This window comes from Cyprinus carpio, chromosome B9, assembly GCF_018340385.1.
Source record: "Cyprinus carpio isolate SPL01 chromosome B9, ASM1834038v1, whole genome shotgun sequence".
Lineage (NCBI taxonomy): Eukaryota > Metazoa > Chordata > Actinopteri > Cypriniformes > Cyprinidae > Cyprinus > Cyprinus carpio.
In genome coordinates, this window is record NC_056605.1 from 1,395,253 (window position 1) to 1,417,458 (window position 22,206).

General features: G+C 37.5%; 1 protein-coding gene across 1 annotated transcript in view; it reads left to right on the forward strand.

Annotated features, from left to right (window-relative positions):
- LOC109096226 (plakophilin-4-like) overlaps positions 1-22,206 on the forward strand; it is a 74,351-nt gene that overhangs the window by 22,581 nt on the left and 29,564 nt on the right. Inside the window, exons 2-3 of the mRNA XM_042730578.1 lie at positions 3,490-3,605; positions 14,806-14,918. Of these exons, the coding sequence (XP_042586512.1) occupies positions 3,495-3,605; positions 14,806-14,918 (224 nt within the window). The 5' untranslated portion in view covers positions 3,490-3,494. The remainder of the gene's footprint in view (positions 1-3,489; positions 3,606-14,805; positions 14,919-22,206) is intronic.

A 22,206-nucleotide genomic window follows, 5' to 3' on the forward strand; every position in this document is an offset into this window, starting at 1 on the left:
TTAAAATCCTTACATTTACATATCCTAACATAAGTAATTTTGTACTTTTAAAAGTAATTACAAATTTAAAAACAAAAAAAAATTAAAAGAATTTTAAACTAATATAACTTCAAAACACAACTAACTAACATTAATTATAATATACTAATTTATCTGTCTAATCATGTCTAAAAATATAATAATTATGTCTACCAACAACCTATAATAAAATAAATAAAACAATAACAAACTACCAAAAAAATGTTAATAAAACAATAGGCCTATAGCTTTAGAAGCACGGATGTGTCTGTGACTTTAATGGTATGGTTCACACAAAAATGAAATTAGTCATAATTTACCCAGGTTGTTCTAAACCTGCATAAAGTTCTTTCTTCTGTTGATCACAAAAGAAGATACTTTGAAGGACGTGTCTCAACTAAACAGCTGATGGTTGTAACTTCCATAGTAAGGTTAAAACAGTCATTGGGGACCAGAAACATAGGTTACCCACATTATTTAAAGTATTTTCTTTTATGTTAAACAGAAGAAAGAAATTATTACAGGTGTAGAACAACTTGTGGGTGTGTAAACGATGACAAATTTTATGTCTTTAAGTCAGACAGTCCACCGTGAACAACTGAAATGCCTCTCTGCAAACTGCGCATTCATCATTAGTTACTGGACAGACACATTGATAACTTTCCCTTTCAGCGCTACATCTGCAGAGTCTTGTGTTCAGAGGGCAGATGTGAGCTCTAGATGGTTTAAACCGTGCAGGTTTGTTTACCGCATGCTGCGCTCATGGAGCACTCGTGTGAAAGGGCATAACGGTGCGCATTTTGGAGACTCCGTCGCTATGGAAACAAAGACGCCAAAATCACACGCAAATGAGCTTCTTTAATAGCCTATTTCTTATGAAATTTATTTCATTATAATTGCTATTAGTATTATAAACAGTGCAAAATGCAGGACGATTTCGTATTTTAAGGGATGGGTGGCAACCCTAATAACTGGCTGTGTTTACATTAATTTTGCGTCATAAAACCATTTTGAGATGCAAGTGCATTAAACCACTTACATTGAATCGCGTACAGCTGCATGCTCAAGCAGTCTTCACAAACATTTGAAATTGAAAGCAGCCTTCTGTTAGTGAGGTTCATATTTTAAATATATAAGTCCACTGCATTCCAAACCAGATAAATTATGAATTCGTAGAGCCTTTGTAAGGAAAATACCGTGGGTGTAACATCAAACAAAGCGCGTGTCTTTCATAGCGCATCCTGTCCTTGTAATTTGCTTCAACCTTTCTGAACTTTATGAAAGATTATTTTACGGAAGGGTCGAGTGGTATATGTGTGTAAGGAATTGGGAGCAAGCAGGGTCCGGGTGTTTCTAAAGCAAACTCAGCATCATCGCACATCTGGTTAAACACTAAGCTCAGAATCGATTCTGAAATTCTCAGAATCGAACCAGAATCGTTGGACAGAGAATCGCGATGCATCGATTTATTTATTTTTTTTCCCCCACCCCTAATACACAGCTGTTGAGTAGTTTTCTCAAGTGAAACGAGTAGAGGCATGGACCTGGAAACAGCATTCCTTGCGTCATGACTTAACAAGTGTATGAATTGCCTCGAAGCATCTTAAAGGTTTAGTTCACCTAAAAGTTACAATTATTCTGTGTTTTACTCACCCTCAAGCCATCCTAGGTGTATAAGACTTTATTCTTTCAGAAGAATCCAATCGGAGTTATATTAAAAATTGTCCTGGCACTTCTAAACTCTATCATAAAGTGCGGGGCATGTTTTATTATGGATGCGTATCCATAATAAAACGTGCCCCACACGGCTCGGGGGGTGAATGAAGGCGTTCTGCAGTGAATCCAGGTGTTTTTGTAAGAAAAATATCCAGATTTCAAATGTAATAAACACTTCTTTCTCACTTCACCTAACTGTTGGAAGTTGTTCTAGCCGATGACGTAGGAGGTCTGCGTAGCATGATTAGTGATGAACACGGAGAGAGAACAAAACAAAACGCCGGTCTTGAATTAGAAAAACGAATTGTGGATTTGTAAAGAAAAATGTTGGTGGATTTCGATATAAAGTTTTTTTTGTCATCCTAACATCATACAAAGTGCAGCTCAATGGAGAACAACAGAGCAAAATAAAGAATATCAAATAGCTACAGGGGACGTGTCATTGGCATGTCTGTTGAGGCACTTCAGATGAGAGACAAAAACATCTAAAGACTCATCTTTTTCGCCTGCACTTAACCAACTAATACTAGTACTTACCTTTTTTCTTTTCTATCATATTCCGAAAAAAAAAAAAAAAAAAAACTGGCTACGTGTTCTGTACTAGACTAACTGAGACTTGTCATAGCACTTGTATACCGTTGTTGTTCTCGTTGATCTGATTGTTTCTACTGTTCTCATTTGTAAGTCGCTTTGGATAAAAGCGTCTGCTAAATGATTAAATGTAAATGTAAATGTAAAGTAAATGTTTTACGCCCATAAAACACCCCAGTTTAGAAGTTTAGAGTTTAGCAGACCAACACCAACCACCAACTGAGTACAGTACGTCACTTCTTAGACGTTCCAAGATCGACAAACACTGATTCGACATGTTTAGTCAGTGATAACAAGTGCTGACCAATGCCAGCAGATATCAACAGGGCTAACACACTGATGAGACAGAACCCGGTGAATGTGTCTGTCTGCCTTTACAAAGCCATATGACATGTGTTTCTGACTACCTCCGTATGCTGTTACCTGTATCTGCTGACCACTTCTAATCCAATAACAAAACATGCGTGTTAGTGCCAGGTGTACACTTCTAAACTACTACAGTATATATATAATATGTAAAATGCAATAGGACAATTGCAATTTGTTGGTCTTGAACATGGTAAATGTCTGACTTTACTAGAAAATTTTAATAGGGCCATTATTTTACTAAATGATCATGCACTGCCATTAAAACATTATTTTAAAGATATCTGAAAATAAGGGACAAAGCTTTTTAAACTGTGCAATATTTAATGATTTTTAATGTATGTAATCTGACAGAGCATATGCATGTAGCATAATTCTGCTTAGCTTGTGTGTTTAACTTGTGTCTTAGAAGTCAGAACTTCCTATTAACTACTTTATTATATTGTGCATCAAACTAAATTGTGACATGATTGTATCGTTACTGGCCGATTCATGAATTGCAGACATTCAGACATTTTTTTAAAGTCGTTTTTGAGCTTCTGCTCTAGTCTGTAGAGTGCAAAAGCCATAGCTACAGTTCATTTTTAATGCCATGTTTTTTTTGTTTGTTTTTTTGATACCATGTGATGGACTGGTATCAGTAGCATCTCTGTAGGAATCCATTGTTTCTGTTTAAATGAATATTTACACCAAATATTTGTGTTTGTTGTATTTTTTGTATGGTATAAACCAGTTCACCACCTCTTCCATGAGCTCTTGTGAATGTTGAGATCACAGGCATGTGCTGTGTGTTGACAGGAGGAATGCCAGCTCCGAAGCCAAGCGCAGGCTCACAGGAAGCTGCTGTGCCATCGCTTCACAGCGTGGAGTCGCACAGCGCTGCCACCAATATCCTGGCTTCTGTCAAAGAACAGGTAAGAGCCTACTTCACACTATATACATTGTTATATAGTGATTTTTATTTTATTTTAATTAGGGCTGGGCGATAATTCGATAACGATAATTATCGTGATATAATTTCTTGATAAAACGATATGAAGAGTTCAATAAATGTTCGATACAATGTTTATGCGGCAAAAGTGGGACGCAATTTGAATCGTGCCACACACGGACCGTTTATCCGCTTGGATCAAAGTTCAAACTGCCGCATGGCACGAGCATTAAGCAGCACTGTGAGATCCAGTGTGAAGCGCTTGAAATTAGTGATGAACACAAATGAGTCTGTGATTTAAACTGCAACTAGACAGTCAGAAGGCTTTTCAGTCTACACATCGCCATCATTTACCATGGATTTACTGTAGTAACACTCACTGCACCATGGTATTGTGGCAGAAATCTGGGATATTCACACTGAATTTTATTAAAAGAATAATGGTATATAATGAGCGTGCACGATTTCTAAATCACTTTATAGAGTGTGACAGAGACAGAGTGTGTGAACCTGGAGTTAGGCATGTGCCCAGTCTGTTCTGTTCTCGCGCTCCACTTAGGTGCTCTGCATTCTGATTGGATCGGATAGCATACTGCGGGAGGTCGGGACCACGGAAAATCATGCTATAAAGCGATTTAGAAATCGCACACGCTCAAATCGTGATTTTATTACGATTTCGATTAATCGCACAGCCCTAATTTAAATGTTTGCTACTATGGGAGACCGATGCTTAATTTAAAAAAGAAATAAATAAAAAAACTTGTTCAGAATAAATTTAACCATATAAAACTGAGGTTGCTACAATTTTTCACCGATGTTATGGATTTGATAATGAACAAAAATTTACCTCTGCATCCTAACTCAGGCTACCATCAAATGTTCATTTCTAAAAGACAAAAAGTGGTATTATTATTAATATTAACCTGTAATATTAATAATATACCTGTTTCTTTATTTGAAACAGTATCACTCATTAAAACATGCAGCAACTAAGAAATACATTTTTCTATTTAGATATTTGTCTTTTTAAGGAAAATTAATGGTCTGGTTTTTACAACTTTCACTTGGAGGAAAAATCTGATTTGACATTCATCATGATAATTATCGTGATAATTTTTTTGGCCATATCACAAACAAATAAATAAAGTTTTTTTTTTTTTTTTTTTTATAAAAAAAAACAAAACTGTGTTTCACAGAAGCAAGAAAGTCTTGTAGGGTTTGGTATGATAAATGAGGGTGAGTAAATATTGAGAGAATTTAAATTTTGGGGTGAACTATCGAAAAGTGCTCTGAAAAACATTTACTTGTAGGGTACCTCAACGAGCCATTTCTCTAATGAGCTGCTCCTAGATAAACGTTCTGTGTGGCGTGCTTTAAATTACTAGCGCTCTTTCGTTCCGCTGTTGTCACATAAACATTAAATCGAACATTTATCAAACTCTTTATATCGTTTTATCGAGGAAAACATTCTAAACAAATATATCTGTAGATTTTGATGTGAGAAGACAACAGGGGACTTTTTCACAGAAGGAAGCATTATTATTGGATTATGGACTTTTTTATGCCAGAAGCAAGAGTTTGAAGTAGAGATCGACCGATATGGGTTTTTCTATTGCCGATGCCAATGTTTAGAGGTCAGGGTCAGCCGATGGCCGATATGTGCTGCCGATTTTTAGGGCTGATATCTTGAAGTTTTCCCCTTCATTTGCATGCTAAAATGTCACACTAATAATAAGTGGATGCACAACATTTCTAAACTTATCATCATTTATTGAGCACTGACTTGAACCATCTCTCGAATCTTAGAAGTAAATCATTTACATAGGACTGGGCGATATATCGAACGATATGATCATGCGTATCTAGTCAGTAAAGCCGGTTCCATGATTAGCGCTAAGTCGCCATCACCTGCTTTCAAATGGAGCGGCATTTAATAGACAGAACCATAGTTCACTGACAAGGTACTCAATATCGCATTCATTATCGAAGGCGATTCATCTTCGATAATGAACGCCTGACTTTAAATCGGCGCTACTAAACATGGATATCGGCCGATGCCGATATATTAAAAAATGACAAATATCGGCCCGATATATCGGTTGACCTCTAGTTTGAAGTCAAACATTTTGAAGATACACTTATTGCAAACACACAGCTTTGTTCTTTTTTGTTATTATTATTATTATTATTTGTGGATTATTCTGATGTTTTATCAGCTCTTTACGATAGGAATTTATTTTTCCCAGTGGGTGCGTAGCAAAAACACAACAGCACTCTTTTTTTTTCAGTTTGGCTTGAGCCATGAAGTTACTAGCATAAACATAAATGCATATTTGGCCTGATGGTGGACAGTTTGAGTTTGAGTTAGAGACTCCAAATTTGCTATGTTTAATATTGAGACTGTCCTCTATCTCTGTGTTAAAATGCATAACTTTCCTGCAAGCAGTTCTATGGGCATGCCCTCGATAGATGTAAAAAAAGAAATGAAAGAAAGAAAAAAAAAAGACAAAGAATAAGAGATACATTAGGATAAAAAAAAGCTGATCTTGGCTGATCACATGCCTGGTTATTCATTTTGTAAATGCATATTTAAGTAAGTTAACTTGGGTTTACAGTGTACAGTGTGAGATTACAAAACCTGACTATCCAGGATTAATTACATCCCCAAGTAAGAATATTATTATGAGACATAGAACAAGATAAGCAAGGGTTATTTTATACCCAGGTTAAAATGACACTAGGTGATTTAAGCGTGAAAAGCTGAGAGAAAGGCCACTCTATTCCAGTTCTCCCTCTTTATGGCACAAAGCCAAATCCTATTGTTGACTTGTGTCAGCAGGAAATAAATTCTCTATTGGAGAATACCTGGCCAGTGTCATTTCCTCTTCCTTTAAAAGGAATTTCCTGGAAACTTTCACTCGTTTTGTTGAAGTACTCGCTCAAAGTAAAAGTGAAGGAGAAGCGAGAACGAAAGAAACTTGTTTGATTGAGCAGCGTTTAGACCGTCGAGCACCAGACTGTAAACCAGCCGTCTAGCAGTCTAACCAGCAAAGGAGTGAAAGAGACAGAGAGGAATGTCAGGCCGGGAGGTTTTCCTGTGACTGTACAGCAGACTGTGGTAAAAGAAGCATGGGATGAGTGATGTCACTGTGAGTCTACTGGTGTCTTGCTCTTTACTGTTCATGTTTTCTTAAGCTTTTGCCTTGAGGTTTGTGGAATAGATTTTTTATTTTTTTTTTTTTACTTAAACCAGCGCTGTTGCAGAATGTGACATATTGTATATTAATTCTTAATGTACAGTCATTTTATTTAAATGAGTGTTATTGTTTCAGATCCATTGTTTTATTAGTAATGGTGGTGTTTGTTTATATGTGTTTGGTGGCCTGCCCAACCTTACCTGCAGTAGACATGTGCATATGTGCACTCTTAAATTGAATGCTTTTCAACCGGGTGATTACCTCTCAAATAAAAGGTATCATCTTGTGTCAGTGCATATAGGCCTTTGTGCTGCCTGTGTCATTTTGATATATTGATAAAGAACAGCTGTTACATAAAAAACCCCAGAAGACTTATGGGTTATGTATTTATTATAGAATCTAATTAATGTCTCTGCATCTGCATATGTCTACTTCCCGACTTTATTCCCTACTATATGCGAACAGTATATGAAAAGTAGTATGTCTGAATTCATAGTATTCTTAAACACAATAACCAAAAGGTACCTGGATGGACTACTCCTTCCACCGTGATTCTGAAGTGCACATCCAGTAGATATTTTACTATGCCATGAGGCCACAGGAGAGGAGTTATGAATGGCAGTAAAGTAACGCAAATAACGCCATGAGTCACGTGACAACATTTACATTTATGAATTTAGCGCATTCTTTTATCAGAAGTGACTCTTAAAAGATTTCACTCTTTTTCTGATAGATGTGATGGCCTCAGCTCTTTGAGTGGAGGAACAGAGAGGGTTTTGGAGATTGACTTTTTGCCTGCTCATTCAGTGACCCGAGCGTACATTTGCAGTAGTGGTTTGAGGTAGGGAGGTTATTTTCCTGAACGCTAGCGTCCAAACCTTACATTTGATTTTGGTCACAACTGGGAGCCGGTGGAGTGAGAGCCGGAGGTGTTTGACGTCAGTTCTCTTTGGCATGATCTGTAGAGGCTTAGTTGGGCTAGTTTAGTTTTTTCTAATGTGGTAAAACATGAACCTACATGACTCGGTTGAGCTCAGCTAATTATCAAACACTACTGTAGCACCGCTAGGTTCCTTGTTGGCATGACCTGGCAATGCAGGTGTACATCTGAATTTCATTCATACTGCACGCATTCATACTGTATAGAATGTCGAGAATGTACTCACTTGTTTGAACGATCAATCAAATGTAGTACCTATTCAGTCAGTGTGTGATTTTTAGATAAGAGATAGATGCTATATAGATAACCTTGCTGTTTGTTGACGTCTTTGTTTTCCTTCTTTTGAGAAGTGATCTGAATATTCATGGCTTGAAACAGATGGAAAATTGAGAGGCTTGTGCTGCAGCTCTGTGGATGTTTTGCCCTCCAGGTCATGTGCCAGTCATGTGACTGAAAACTCTAAATAGGCGACATTGTACCCTGCCCAAATGAACCTTGCTGTAATAATGTTTTGTTTTGTTTTGTTTGTTTTTCAGCAGCAGTGAACTGCTCTTTAGGATCGCACTTTATGGATTCTTATAAGCTGTTTTCTTGCATGCCGCTTCAAATTCAAATGAGCTCTGCTGACCCCGTCCCTCTCTATCGAGCCGCTCGCTGAGAGGTGGTAAACTTTAGCCGCATTCATCGTGAAACTTGCTAGGACAAAAAACTAGGAAAGGCGAATTACAAATATTAATTAAAAAAAAAATGTATACTCACTTCTGTAGGTTAAAGCTGGATCATGAATGATTCACACGAACATAAATACATTTAGGTAGATCGGGGGCGCATTCTCTTCAAAAAACGTAATCCACTGCATCTTCAGCAGCTCAGATGTCATCACACAGACAAGCTGAGAACGGCTTGATTTGAGAAAGGGGTAATGATTTTAGTAGATAAAAAAAAAAAACACTGGATGGATTTTTATTCATTGTAGAGTGGTTGTGTACACACACTGCCAACACACATTTATGTTCAAACACCATGTCAAAGTGCATTTCGCCTCCGATGACCCCTTTAACTTTAGATACATAAAAATGAGGTTCCTGACAGGAAATAGTCTGTTTGAATATCCTGAAATATATGCAGTCTGTTACCATTAAATATGTTACAGAAAGTAAATAAATACATCTTTTGAGGACCAGAGTCCTTTTCCTGGCGCAAAAATTATATTACTAATATATTCAGTAATTTTGTCATGGTAAAGCACTTGATGTTCTGTTTTGCCAGTTATTCTTTTTCTGCCTTTTAAGAGACCATAAGACATTGTGCAGGTTTCTCTTTGTGAGGTTTGGTTAGCAGTGATTGAAAGGCACACAACTGTCAGTCTGCATGGAGAGGATCTTGAGACTCCAGGAGCTTCAAACACCTGTCTGCTGCTCAGCAGTGGCTTTTTACAGCTGCCATTACAATACAGTTCATTTATTTGACAGAAACTTTCCTTAATAAATCTTTATCTGACCAAGATCTTCTGTGCTCTAAGTCACTCACAAATCTTTTGACAGTTCAATTATTTCTATTAGCTTTTCGCGAAATATAGTTTGTTTTGATGCCTTTTGCAAGACATTGCATTGTTTCATACTTTTCATCTTCAGAAAGATCTTTCTTCCTCACCATATTTCATGAGAACTGTGACTAGCTTAATAATGTGGAGCAACCTCTTTAAGAAGGGTTTCCATTTTACCTCAGAAGACCTGGCAAACTATTGACCAAACCTGTCTGAGATTGATACCAGTTATCTAAAAAGATGTGAAAAAACAACACAAACAAAAATCTGACTCTTTATTATACCGAAATCCTACTGATATAACACTTGCATAATAATTTGGAACGCAGTGTATGTCAAAAGATCAAAGGGATTTTGGTTTCCTTTCACAAAATCCCAGTCCATGAATTACCTTTGTCCATGAATGTTGTGGGATCTTTGGATTTCCCTCTAAAGTTTGGCATGCAATTGCCCAGAATTATTGCACATCTGGCTGTCTTTATATTGTTTTATCGATGGATTGTACAGGTTCAAGTAGAAACGGGCTTCTTCACACAGCTTGCGCATGTGCTATTGGTGTTTTTGAAGCCTACTTTTTGAAGCCTGCTGGTCACAAAAAATGGGAGGCGCAAGGATGTTCGCGCAGAGCCTTCGCGCACGCTCTACGATGACGATTTTTACGTCACACATACCATAGTGGACACTAGCAGACTCGCGCACGCGGAAAGTATAACACAGGCTTCTCTAGTATGATGTCATACTGCTCAGGCCCCGCCCATGACCGCTGATGGACTGTCCCACATTAGCATATCTCCGTCCTCAGCCAGTTATGCTCTGTCTGTCATTTTTTCCGCGTTTATTGGTTTTGTTTTTGATTGTAATGCACCACCAAATACATGTCTGCGTAAATGATTTTACTCTAGACTGCTTTCTGAATGAGGGACAGTTCAAGGCAGGTTTTGCTAAAAAGTTCAAACTGAAAGATGGATCAGAACCCAGTCTTTATGATTCAGCTGCACCTCCATAAGAAGCAGGTCCCACACTTTGTATTTCTTACGATTTTTGTTTTACACTACCATTACGAAATTTTACATTTCATGAAGACCCTAAAGAATCATATCAACTTGTGGATAATGGGCATCCAATGACCCCTTTAAAAAAATGACAGACATAGTAAATGAATGGGAAAAATATCTCACAAAAATTTTATAAATATTGTGTAGTACTATAAAATCCCCCAAAATTCTAAATAATAATAAAAAAAAATGAATTTTTCCTGAGAAAAATTTCATGGCTTCAGTCACTTTTGACCACAGAGGTACCGAGTGTGACCCACAAAGGAACAGAGGGTTAAATAAAGACCGTATTATGATATAATGGAAATTATATATTAGAGATCGACCGATATGGGTTTTTCTATAGCCGATGCCGATGTTTAGAGGTCAGGGTCAGCCGATGGCCGATATGTGCTGCCGATTTTTAGGGCTGATATCTTGAAGTTTTTCCCCTCATTTGCATGCTAAAATGTCACACTAATAATAAGTGGATGCACAACATTTCTAAACTTATCATCATTTATTGAGCACTGACTTGAACCATCTCTCGAATCTTAATTTTGTGCACTCCACGGTATTACAAATAAAAAAAAAAAATATCTAAAGTTAACCAAACAAATCAATAAACGGACCAAGTATTAAATATATAAAACAGGTAATATATAATATATATATATATATATATATATATATATATATATATATATATATATATATATATATATATATATATATATACTGTATAAAGTCAATCATTAACATAAAAGTTTTAGAGCATTTATCAAGCAGAATTTTTCAAGTTTGTTGGAACATAAATGTAAACTTAAATATACATTTAAATAAAAGAAATAAAATTTTATAAATAAAAATCAATTAAACTGAAAATATAAAAAATAATATTATATGAAAAATAAAATAATAGTAGTGCTGCAAACACACAAGCAACCAGCAACATTTGTGTTTGGTATAAATGACACAGAACATCTAAAGGTGCATTCTAACTTCAAACTTACATCGCAGTCTGTTCATTATTAAGATTAAGTACAGTCAACCAAACATTTAAAAGGTTACACTGGTCAGTTTAAATAGACCGTAGTAGACCGGTCCACTCTGCTGTTACGCCAAGGACGTTTTTGCTCATGTGAAGAGGATGATCTTTTCCGTCTAGTTTACATTAAAAAAAATTAAAAAATATTATAGTTTAACATTCAGATACATTGCGAATATGGAAACATTTTGATATGTGCATCTAGCCAAACCCGCGCTCGCTCGTCCGCACGCACACACCCACTCTCACGATCTAATGTACTGTAAATGCCGGATATTTTAAAACAAATATGCCTACCGGAATGCAAAAATTCAAAATCGGAACATTTTGCAGAACAGGATCAAATAAAGTAATCAAATAAAGGTCATTAATACTCACATAAAATGTTAAATGTGAAAAAAAGCGGTTCACTGACTGCGCAGCACAGCCACAAGCGCCACAGTTACGTTTGGGATAATTTTATTTTTAATACTATAGTGTCATTTGAAAACATTGCAATTGCGGTTTAAAATACAACAACGAGCACCACGAAAACATTTAAAGAGGCGCATTCAGCGGTCTCCTTGACGGGAAAACAGTCAACAAAGTAAAATGATCTCAAACGTACAGCGCGCTCCCTTCATTTTATCAAATGATCATAATCACATATTCATTTTACAGTCCTGCTACTAGCATTTTATTCGGACTAAAACCCCTTTAATTCGGGTGAGAAAGCTTTTTTTCCGAGTGGCTTTTGCACATAATAATACCGCTGCAGACGCATTTTGCAGCATTAAGCTTATTCATTGATTGTTAATTTAAACGACGATCGATCATGGAAATTATCAAATATTGACATCCCTAAATGCAAATGAGTTGGATGGAAACCTGGCTATTGTCTGCATTAAACCATGCTTCCGAACAAATGTCATTCACCGTTCTGGACTGCTCCAGGACAGCTGTCTATCCGAGCACGGTGCTGTCTGTGAGCGGGGCGGAGTAATGTAGCCCTCAATCACGCTGCAGTGTTTCTGAGAGCTGCCACCTTCTCCACCCCATTTACAGAGTGAAATTCTCTGACTACCTTTATCTCCCAGGACTGTTGTTGAATCTTCCAAAAGTTTTTGGCTTGGGGTCCTTCACATGCGGCAGCAGCACTTTCCACCGCACCAATAACACGGGGCTGCCCGCCAACGTGCCTGAATTTAAATCGGCGCTACTAAACACGGATATCGGCCGATGCCGATATATTAAAAAATGACAAATATCGGCCCGATATATCGGCCGACCGATATATCGGTCGACCTCTATTATATATATCATGAGACAAGATTTTAGTCATGTTATCTCCCTCTAACCTAAACAGTCTCTTATTAATTTTTTCTTTAATCTTTTGTTACGTGTTATCTTTTGTCATTTGTTGGGCTATACTGTTTAATTACTGTGCTGCTCAGTTACTCGTAAAGCTGTCTTAAAAACCAACTAGAAAAAGAATCATGATAAAATTGTTGATCGTGATCCTGCCTGAAAAGAAATTGTGTTGTGATGTTTTTTGCCATATCGCCCACCCCACATTGAAATTTGTGCAAGCTTGTGTTTTTGTTCTCCCACATTCACATAAATGGAAGCCAGTGGAGTGGAAAGTGTAATGTGACTGTCCCTTTGCTCACATCAGTCTTGGGGTTTAAGAATTAAGAACTGAGAAGTGTGATTTGTAGTTCAGGTGTCGCTTTATGGCTGTGCTCTCTGAAGGGTTACTACATTGTCATCTATCAGATGTTTATTATCCAAAATACTGGACTTTTGCTACAGTCAGAGGCCCATTGAAATGCATTGTCTGTTTAAAGAGGTCATATGACGTTGCTAAAAAGAACATTATTTTGTGTATTTGGTGTAATGCAATGTGTTTATGCAGTTTAAGGTTCAAAAAACACGTTATTTTCCACATAATGTACATTATTGTTTCTCCTCTATGCCACGCCATTCTGAAACACTTCGATTTTTACAAAGCTCATCGGTGTGAAAAGTGAGGTGTTCTCTCATTGGCCAGCTATCCAGTGTGTTGTGATTGGCTGAATGCCTCAAGCATGTGATGGAAATGTTACGCTCCTTAACATACTGTGATGCTGTCTCCCAGCACGCCGAGACAAAACCAATAAAACCCATTACAAACGAGGAACCAATACAAACCAGTCATTAAATAAATACAGATTATAAAAAATTAAACGATTATAATTATTCATACCAGGGTTCCTCAAATCTTGCCCTGGAGGGCCAATGCACTGCAGAGTTTAGCTCCAACCCTGATCAAACTCACCTACCTGTGATTTTCTAATGATCCCGAAGACGCTGATTAGCTTGCTCAGGTGTGTTTGATTAGGGTTAGAGCTAAACTCTGCAGGAAAGTGGATCTCGTAGGCCAGATTTGAGGATCCCTGATTTATACTGTCTTTTTATGCATTGCGTATCACTCTGCGTAAACATAAAACCATGTCTGCATTTGTGATTGGAGAAATGACAAACAACAAGCACTACTCTATACTTTTTAAGACTCGCGTTTGAATATTCAGTGGCAAATTCTATAAATATAAAAAAACGTACTTACAGTCTGTGAGTCAGAACAGCCGGCAGATCAGGAAACAGTCCTCCATAAAATGCGTTGCACGCATCTGAATATTTGGATCGAACTGTTCAAACAGTGTTGTAAATACAACTTAACCACTGATTTCTAGTTGTGTCCTCTTTTGGAAGGCCAAACAAAGTAGTTTCTCTTTAACAACGAAACACAGCGTCTCCACGACATGGCAACAACAATACTACAGTGAGAATAAAAGTTACTCCTTCTTTCTTTGCATGCACATTTGGGTGGTGTTATGCAAATCTTCCCACACAGTGACGTAGACATGTAGGTGTGTTAGAACGAGCCGTTTTAGAAGTGCGTGGACCAGTCTTAACTTTTATAAAGAATATCTCTTTGGATTTGAGACTTTAGTCTTTGCACAGATCTTCTTTTTGCACCAAGAGCTTGTAACACTTCAAAGAGAAAGGAAAAATTTAAATCGCATCATATGACCCCTTTAAAAAGATTGCTGACAGGGTTTGAGTTAAAGGATCAGGTCTGCTAGTTTCCTTTTCAGGGACAGTGGGAGTGTGAAGCTGATGTCTCTGATGTCAACAGATTGTTCTCTAGAGAGCACTGCTCTTGCTGTTGAGAATCTGTAGTTGTCACCTTTTAGAGCAGTGCATTACCTCCTCAGTGCTGCAGGACAGAACTAACTTACAGTTACACCAGGGTGCGTGTATGTGACGTGATTGTAAGGGGATTTTAAAGCATTTTTGGGTTGCACTATGGTACATGCAGTGTGTATGTTTACTGCCGGCTCAATCATGATGCTGTTCTTCATCAGAGACAGAGACTGAGTGTGTGTATTGTGTTTAGGAGCTGCAGTTTGAGCGTTTGACTCGGGAATTGGAGGTGGAGCGACAGATTGTGGCCAATCAGCTGGAACGATGCCGACTGAGTTCAGAATCCCCAGGAGCTGCTAGTGGCGGGTACACACACACACACACACACGCACACACATGCATGCACACACACACACACATGCGCACACACATGCACACACGCATGCATACAAACACGCACACACACACACACACACAACACAACTGCGGCATTACCCTGTTGACCACAGATAGTGTGCATTTACATTTACATTTACTTTAGATTTTTTCATTTAATATCCAGAAAAAAATTAGAAGAGGAGAGATGGAAGTAAAGATTTAACAATGTGGCCGCAGGATATAGGCCAACTTTCCACCAACTTTCCATTTTTAATACATAATCATCATGCCAAAAGAAGAGCATGAGAAGAACATAAAAGTCTTTAATACACTTTTATATAGTAAAATAAAGCAATTTGAATATTATTAAAATGCCTAAAATACACAAAATAAATGAAAAAAAAAAAAAGTTTTTATTGAACATTCTACAGAATCACAAAATGAGTAATGGTTAATTTATTTAATATCAACACTCCTAGTTTCTGTTAATAAAAAAAGTTTGAAAACAATCAGCTTTGTTGTAATTACAACAGAAATACAAGAAATATAAGAGAAAAAAGTAAAAAAAAATATAATTGGATTGAGATTCCCAGAATTAGATTGGGGATGTGAGGCTTTGAATACTGTGTTGGACAGCTGGGGGTATTCGAGTCAAAAAGTTTAAAATAATAATAAAAAAAAAGGATTATCATATTACCCAAACATATTCAGATTCTACCTCTGATTTCAAATTTCAACAGTAAATACTCATTCAATGTTTTAGAATCAAAATGCACTGTCAGCATGCAGTGGGCCACACTGTATTGTGTACAGTGACTAAATCTTCCGATTATAATACATTGATGGAACCGCACTCCAGTGGTTTGAGTCTTACCTAAAGTATCTTGGAGAGGTGAGGTGTCCAAGTCGCAACATCTAACTACTGGGGTGCCTCAGGGCTCAGTTCTTGGACCACTTCTCTTCTCTGTCTACATGGCATCATTAGGTTCTGTCATTCAGAAACATGGCTTTTCATACCATTGCTATGCTGATGACACTCAGCTCTACCTCTCATTCCATCCTGATGATCCATCGGTAGCTGCTCGCATCTCAGCTGTCTAACAGACATTTCTTGCTGGATGAAGGACCATCACCTTCAACTTAACCTTGCCAAGACAGAACTGCTTGTGGTTCCAGCAAACCCATCGTTTCATCACAATTTCACCATCCAGTTAGGCACATCAACCATAACTCCAAAAACAGCCAGAAACCTTGGAGTTATGATTGATGATCAGCTAACTTTCTCAGACCACATTGCTAAAACTGTCCGGTCCTGCAGATTTGCTTTATTCAACATTAAGAAGATCAGGCCCTTTCTTTCGGAACATGCTGCACAACTCCTTGTTCAAGCTCTTGTTCTGTCCAGGCTAGACTATTGCAGTGCTCTCTTGCCAGGTCTTCAGCCAGTTCTATCAAACCTTTACAATTAATCCAGAATGATCCAAGATTAAGTTTTAATGAGCCGAAAAGAATACATGTCACACCTCTGTTTATCAATTTGCACTGGCTACCAATAGCTACTCACATTGATGTTTGCATACAAAACCACCACTGGCTCTGCACCCCTTTACCTAAATTCATTACTTCAGACTTATGTGCCTCTAGAAGCTTGCATTCTGCAAGTGAACGTCGCTTGATTGTTCATCCCAAAGAAGCACAAAGTCACTTTTACGGACTTTTAAATTAAATGTTCCCTCCTGGTGGAATGACCTGCCCAACTCAATCCAAGCAGCTGAGTCCTCAGACATCTTCAAGAATCAGCTTAAAACACATCTCGTCCATCTTTATATGACCCTCTAACTTTAGCACTCACTATTCTAATTCTATTCTTAAAAAAAAAAAAAAAAACTAACTACCTTTCTAATCTTTTTGTATTCTATCTATTTTCTTTTCATTTATTATACATTTATAAAAAAGACCTCTAACACTAGCTTGCTCTATTCTTTTTCTATTCTATCTGTTTTATTTTTATTTATTATATTATTTAAAAGCCCTTGCTATGTGTACTGCATTTAAGCTAACTGAGACTTGTTATAGCACTTGTATATCATTGCTCTTTTGTTGTTTTTGATTGCTTCCATTGTCCCCCCTTTGGATAAAAGTGTCTGCTAAATGACTAAATGTAAATGATGGAGTTGTATTTATTTATTGTTGAAATCAGAGGTAGAATCTGGATATTTTGGGTAATATGATAATGTTTTTTATCTGCTAATAAGATTGAAGTTATCTTGGCTCCGTGTACAGTGTTTCTGAATATGTTTGATTAGCACAGAAAAGTTTACAAAAGTGCACATGTACATCTGGTGTTTGTGTGTGGTTTTGAGTTCAGCTGCTTTACAGATGTTGGCCAGTGAGAATGCTAGTCAAAGACCACGAGGAGGGCTCTGGCACTGAAAGACTTGACCAATGTGAGCAGTCACGTTCCACTCTTAGTCGCGTGCTGAAGCTGATGATCTGCTTAGTTAAACACGAACATAGAACATAAACACGGGAACATGAACACAAATAGTGTGTACTGAAATGCAGATCAAATGTTGTATTAATTATTCAGTTAATAATTATCTAATATTAATTATTAATAATATTATTACATATTTTATGCACATTTGATCACTATTATAGTGCTTAGTTTTAATGTTGCCTGTAAACCCCAAACTGTGCCTTACACATAAGTATCCTAAGAAAAGTCAACTTTCATTATTCCAATGTCTGCATTTATCCGTTTCTAAATCAAGCAACCATAAGGTTTAAATGATATTCAGTGGTTAACAAGTTGTGTATATGATATGCAAGGAGTGAAAAATTAAGTATATAATGAGAATATGCATTGTGTCAATAGCAACAGCAGTTGTGAGGATATCTTGCATGAGACCATGTTAACAATCATTGTTTATTAATAAGGGGAAACTTTACGTTTTATTGCTGTGCTGTGTTATGTAAGGAATATTATATTATGTAAAGAATAATGTACATCCCGCCCCAAATAAACCCCTTCAGGGTGATACAAGGCCTGATCCCCCGATCTGCAATAACATCTGGCTGGATCTACATTATTCTGCTTATTACATGGCTGCTTCCCACTAGATGTGTAACACTACAGAGAAATGATGGATTGGTAGTATGTACCTCGGTTTTGAAGTCATGGTTTGGTACAATATTTGGTACAGCAGGGGGCAAAATGCTAAACATGAAACTGCTACTCTTTATCTTTTTTTGTTAAACAGTGGTTTAATAAATAAAGAGGGAACCCTATTACTTGCACATTACTACAATATTAAAGGTTACATTTAAAAACAGTATGAACTTTTAAATTCAATTGCTATTTATTTTTAGATATAATAATAAACAATAAAAAAGTATGCAAACATGTAACTTCTGCATTATACAACTAATTATAAAATTGTTCTACTCGAATATGTTGTAGAAATGTAATCATTTACACAGTGTAATAACTTGTTTTTATGATAAACTCAGCGGAGGGGTGCAGAGTAGTAGAATAATAATCAATTATTGATGACTAATTTGAATAGGTACATTATAACGAAAAACAATACCTTAAAAATGAAAAGAAGCAGGTTTTGTGATCACACCAGTAAATTCCTGGAAAGTCCAAGTATCCAGTAAAGTGAATTCAAACAGTACGTTCAAATCAGCGCTAATAATCCAGTGACTTGCATCCAGATGTCAGTAATTAATTCTTTTTAGTGTGTATTTGTCTTAAAAGCAAGAGTGTTTTATAATTGATGCTGGCTGAAGGTGTTTTAGATTATGCGGTGGTCAGTGGTGTAGTGAATTATGAAAATTAAAAAGTTCTTTTTTTTTTAAAGTAAAGTTTACTTTTTTTCCACTTCAAGCACTGGCTACAATCCTAAAAATGAGCTTTGTCGCACAAAAGTAGAGTATCTTTGAGGTAGAATTACAGTAATTTTTTGTTTGTTTGTTTATTTAAACAGCATTTTTTGAATACATCAAGGAAACTCATCAAGATGCTGTAGTAACTGCAACCCTTTGATATTATTATTATTATTACTTTGTTGTAAGTAGGATTGGGAATCAAAAATCGATTCCGATTTCAGAATCGGATACTTGCTGTCAAATGAAAATTTCGATTCCGCCTATCGAATCCTATGCACCTTTTCTTTCTTTTTTCTTCCTCTGTGAGGACCTGACCTAACGATCTGCAAGGACCTTGCTCACTAATCTAAGCACTCCAAAGTTTGGCTACATTTGCGATCAGATGCCAAAAAAACTAAGTATAATATCTGTGATAGCTAAACAAAGCACTTTAATTTAATAGATTGTTAAAGTTCGCAAACACAATTAAAACACCAACGTGATTCTTTTCCTAAATTACAATGATTCGTTTGTTTCATTCCTCAACCTTTGACCTAACCTAACAATTCAGTTAACACTTACAAGAATACAAAAATCAGATTACAAACACACCAACCACAACAGAACATCAAGATCTACGTTCACACTGCCGCTGACCTAAAGAGAGCAGCTGTCATGAATCAAACGGCTTCACGGGGTTTTCAACCACACAGTATCATTATTTCGGTTACAAACATTCAAATCACAGAAGTACTGGGATAAAAGTTTATAGTTCAGATATGAACTCTGATGTGTACAGGAGCGATTAAAATAAATCACCTTTTGAAAGTAATTTGACACTTCAAATGAAGATTTGTCAATTACATTGTTACACCAGTAGGTGGCGAAAAGGGGCTGTTAAAATGTATTTGTCTTTGAATCAAACAAGAGATTCGTTCAAGAATGCTGATTCATCCAGTAATGAAACTGTTATGGTAAGAACGATGGAAGACCAGGGGGGGGATGCAGTTAACAGTCTTTAATGAATAAAGTAAACTCGTCTTCACTGAGTAATTAGAACACAAAAATTCACAGGCATTAATCAGAGCCAGAACAGAAACCTCCAGACGACTGGATCAAAGAAAATCTGTATCAACTTCCACGAGGACAGAGGCAGGGACCCCCGAGATGCATTCAGCCAGTCAGAAGATAGTGAAGACAGCGGGCAGGGCGAACAGCCAGGGCGAGCGCTGAACAGGTACTCTGCAAACAGAGCACAGCTGGATAATACACAGTCCAAATAGCAGTATAACTCACAGCAGAAATAATAATTTCACTGTTCCACAGACAGGACAGGACTGGACGAGATAACAGACAGTCTCTCTGAACCAGTCATTTGAATCAATCCGACAAACAGACAGGGCTAGGAACAGGGAATAAGAAGCAGAGACAATCAAGAGGAAAAGGGGGACAGGTGAGGAGAAGGGAACCAAAGGGGAACCAGCTGAAAGAGATAATGAGCGGAGGAGTGGAAGTGTGTGCGTGATTTGTGTGGTGAGTGAGTTTGACCACAAGGAGGGAGAGACAGAAGAGAAGCCAGGATCATGACAGTACCAAGTACATGGGCTTGAAATGAGTCATTGAATCATTCATGGCATAAATTAAAGTTACGGATTTTGTTTAGTGATCTAATGTTTTTTTTCAGTACCAGCATCATGAGAGATACTGTTGGCCATTCCCGCGCATTGGAGACCCTCAAAGAATCGAAAACTAGGGCGCGGACCGGGCGAAAAAAATTCCTCAGTTTGATCCAAGAGACATGAAACACTGGATGAACCCGGGCGTACGAGTAGGCGAAGCAGCTCTTTAACTGCACAGCACGTATGACCCTTTAAAGAGTCCAGTTTTTATTGTAGCGGTTGATTTTGGAGGGTATGGTATTCAGCTCTATTGATAAATGGATTTCTACTATATATGAAACTATTGGCCCCAACCCTGGCGTTACTTAAAAAAACTTGATCCATGCGATTTTGCCATAGTTTCCTTACGGGAAACATTAATTCAAGTTTTATTACTGGGTTGTAGCTATCAAATGGAGGGCACCGTGCCTATTTTATATTCGAGACCAGGCCAGCTGATGGGTTACCATCGGGCTCTGCCAATTTGCTTGACCGTACCCGAACGAAAGTATGCATGGTATTATCAGTCTTTATTTTAAAGATCGATTGGCAGTCTTAAATCCACTATGATTTGTAATACTATCAGTCTGTTCTCAAACTCTCTAAAGGTCAAGATTCCAACGGACGAATAACAAACTCCACTCAAAGCCTTAGTCTGCGCGCAACGCCGCAGTGAATTTGATGAAACCACCAAAGTCGCTGATTGTAAAAGCGAGGTTTGCCCGAACGTCTCAAAGTTTTTCCCCATTGAAGGACATAGGGTTCGAACAGGAGATATAGCTTGGCGTGACTATGACTTAAGAATGAGAACCTCCTCTTGGGTCGTTGCCACACCACTACCCGGGGGAATAATCCCTCGCTACAGGAATACAAAAAGGAAACGAGATTACGCTTCCGGCTAAACTTCTTACCTGGGCGACGTCACCATGGAAAATCAAACTAAATGAGTTGACTCGCGTTCAGCTACTTTCACTAACAACCGCTAGACGTATGGCAAGCAGGTTCGTTTTATCTCAGCAGGAGTAAAGACGTTGGTCCGTCACGTTTTTGTAAGTGTTCGAAAAAAGGCATCTGACCTCGACTAAAACTTGTTGTGATATGGTTAATTGCGCCAAAGTAAAAAGAGACCTTTACTATACACCTTGTTGACTGCAAATGAAACGCCAAAAAACTTCTTACACGGAGCGCCAGGTTTCGTACTCTTGTATCGCGAAGAGATTTCAATTCTGTCCGAATGAGTTTTGTGGAAATGCAACATTTTCTCTCAGTTACAATAAAAGAACTGAACCTGAAGAAAACTGGTCATCGTAGTTCTATGAACACACCATGATTGCAAAAAGTTTGAAACCGAGGACAATCAACCGGCCCGGTAAATGTTTGATATCATTATTAATCACAGTTGGAATCGAAGACCATCCACAAGGCTGGATGAACAGCAGTTGTGATACATACCATTCTGGGGGACAGTGATTCTTTAAACCAGTAAATCTATGGAAGTTTGTTTTTTTTGGCTAGAAAATAATACACTTTGAAGGAAATTGAATCGATCGTAGAATTTGTACTCTGCACCTACCCACAAAAATCGGAATTTATCAAATTCAAACGATACCCAACCCTAGTTGTAAGTGACGTGACATGACCTGTTCCCAAGTTTAGTGTTCCCATACTTAGAATTTGTACTCTGCACTTACCCATCCAAGTGCACACACACACACACACACACACACACACACACACACACACAC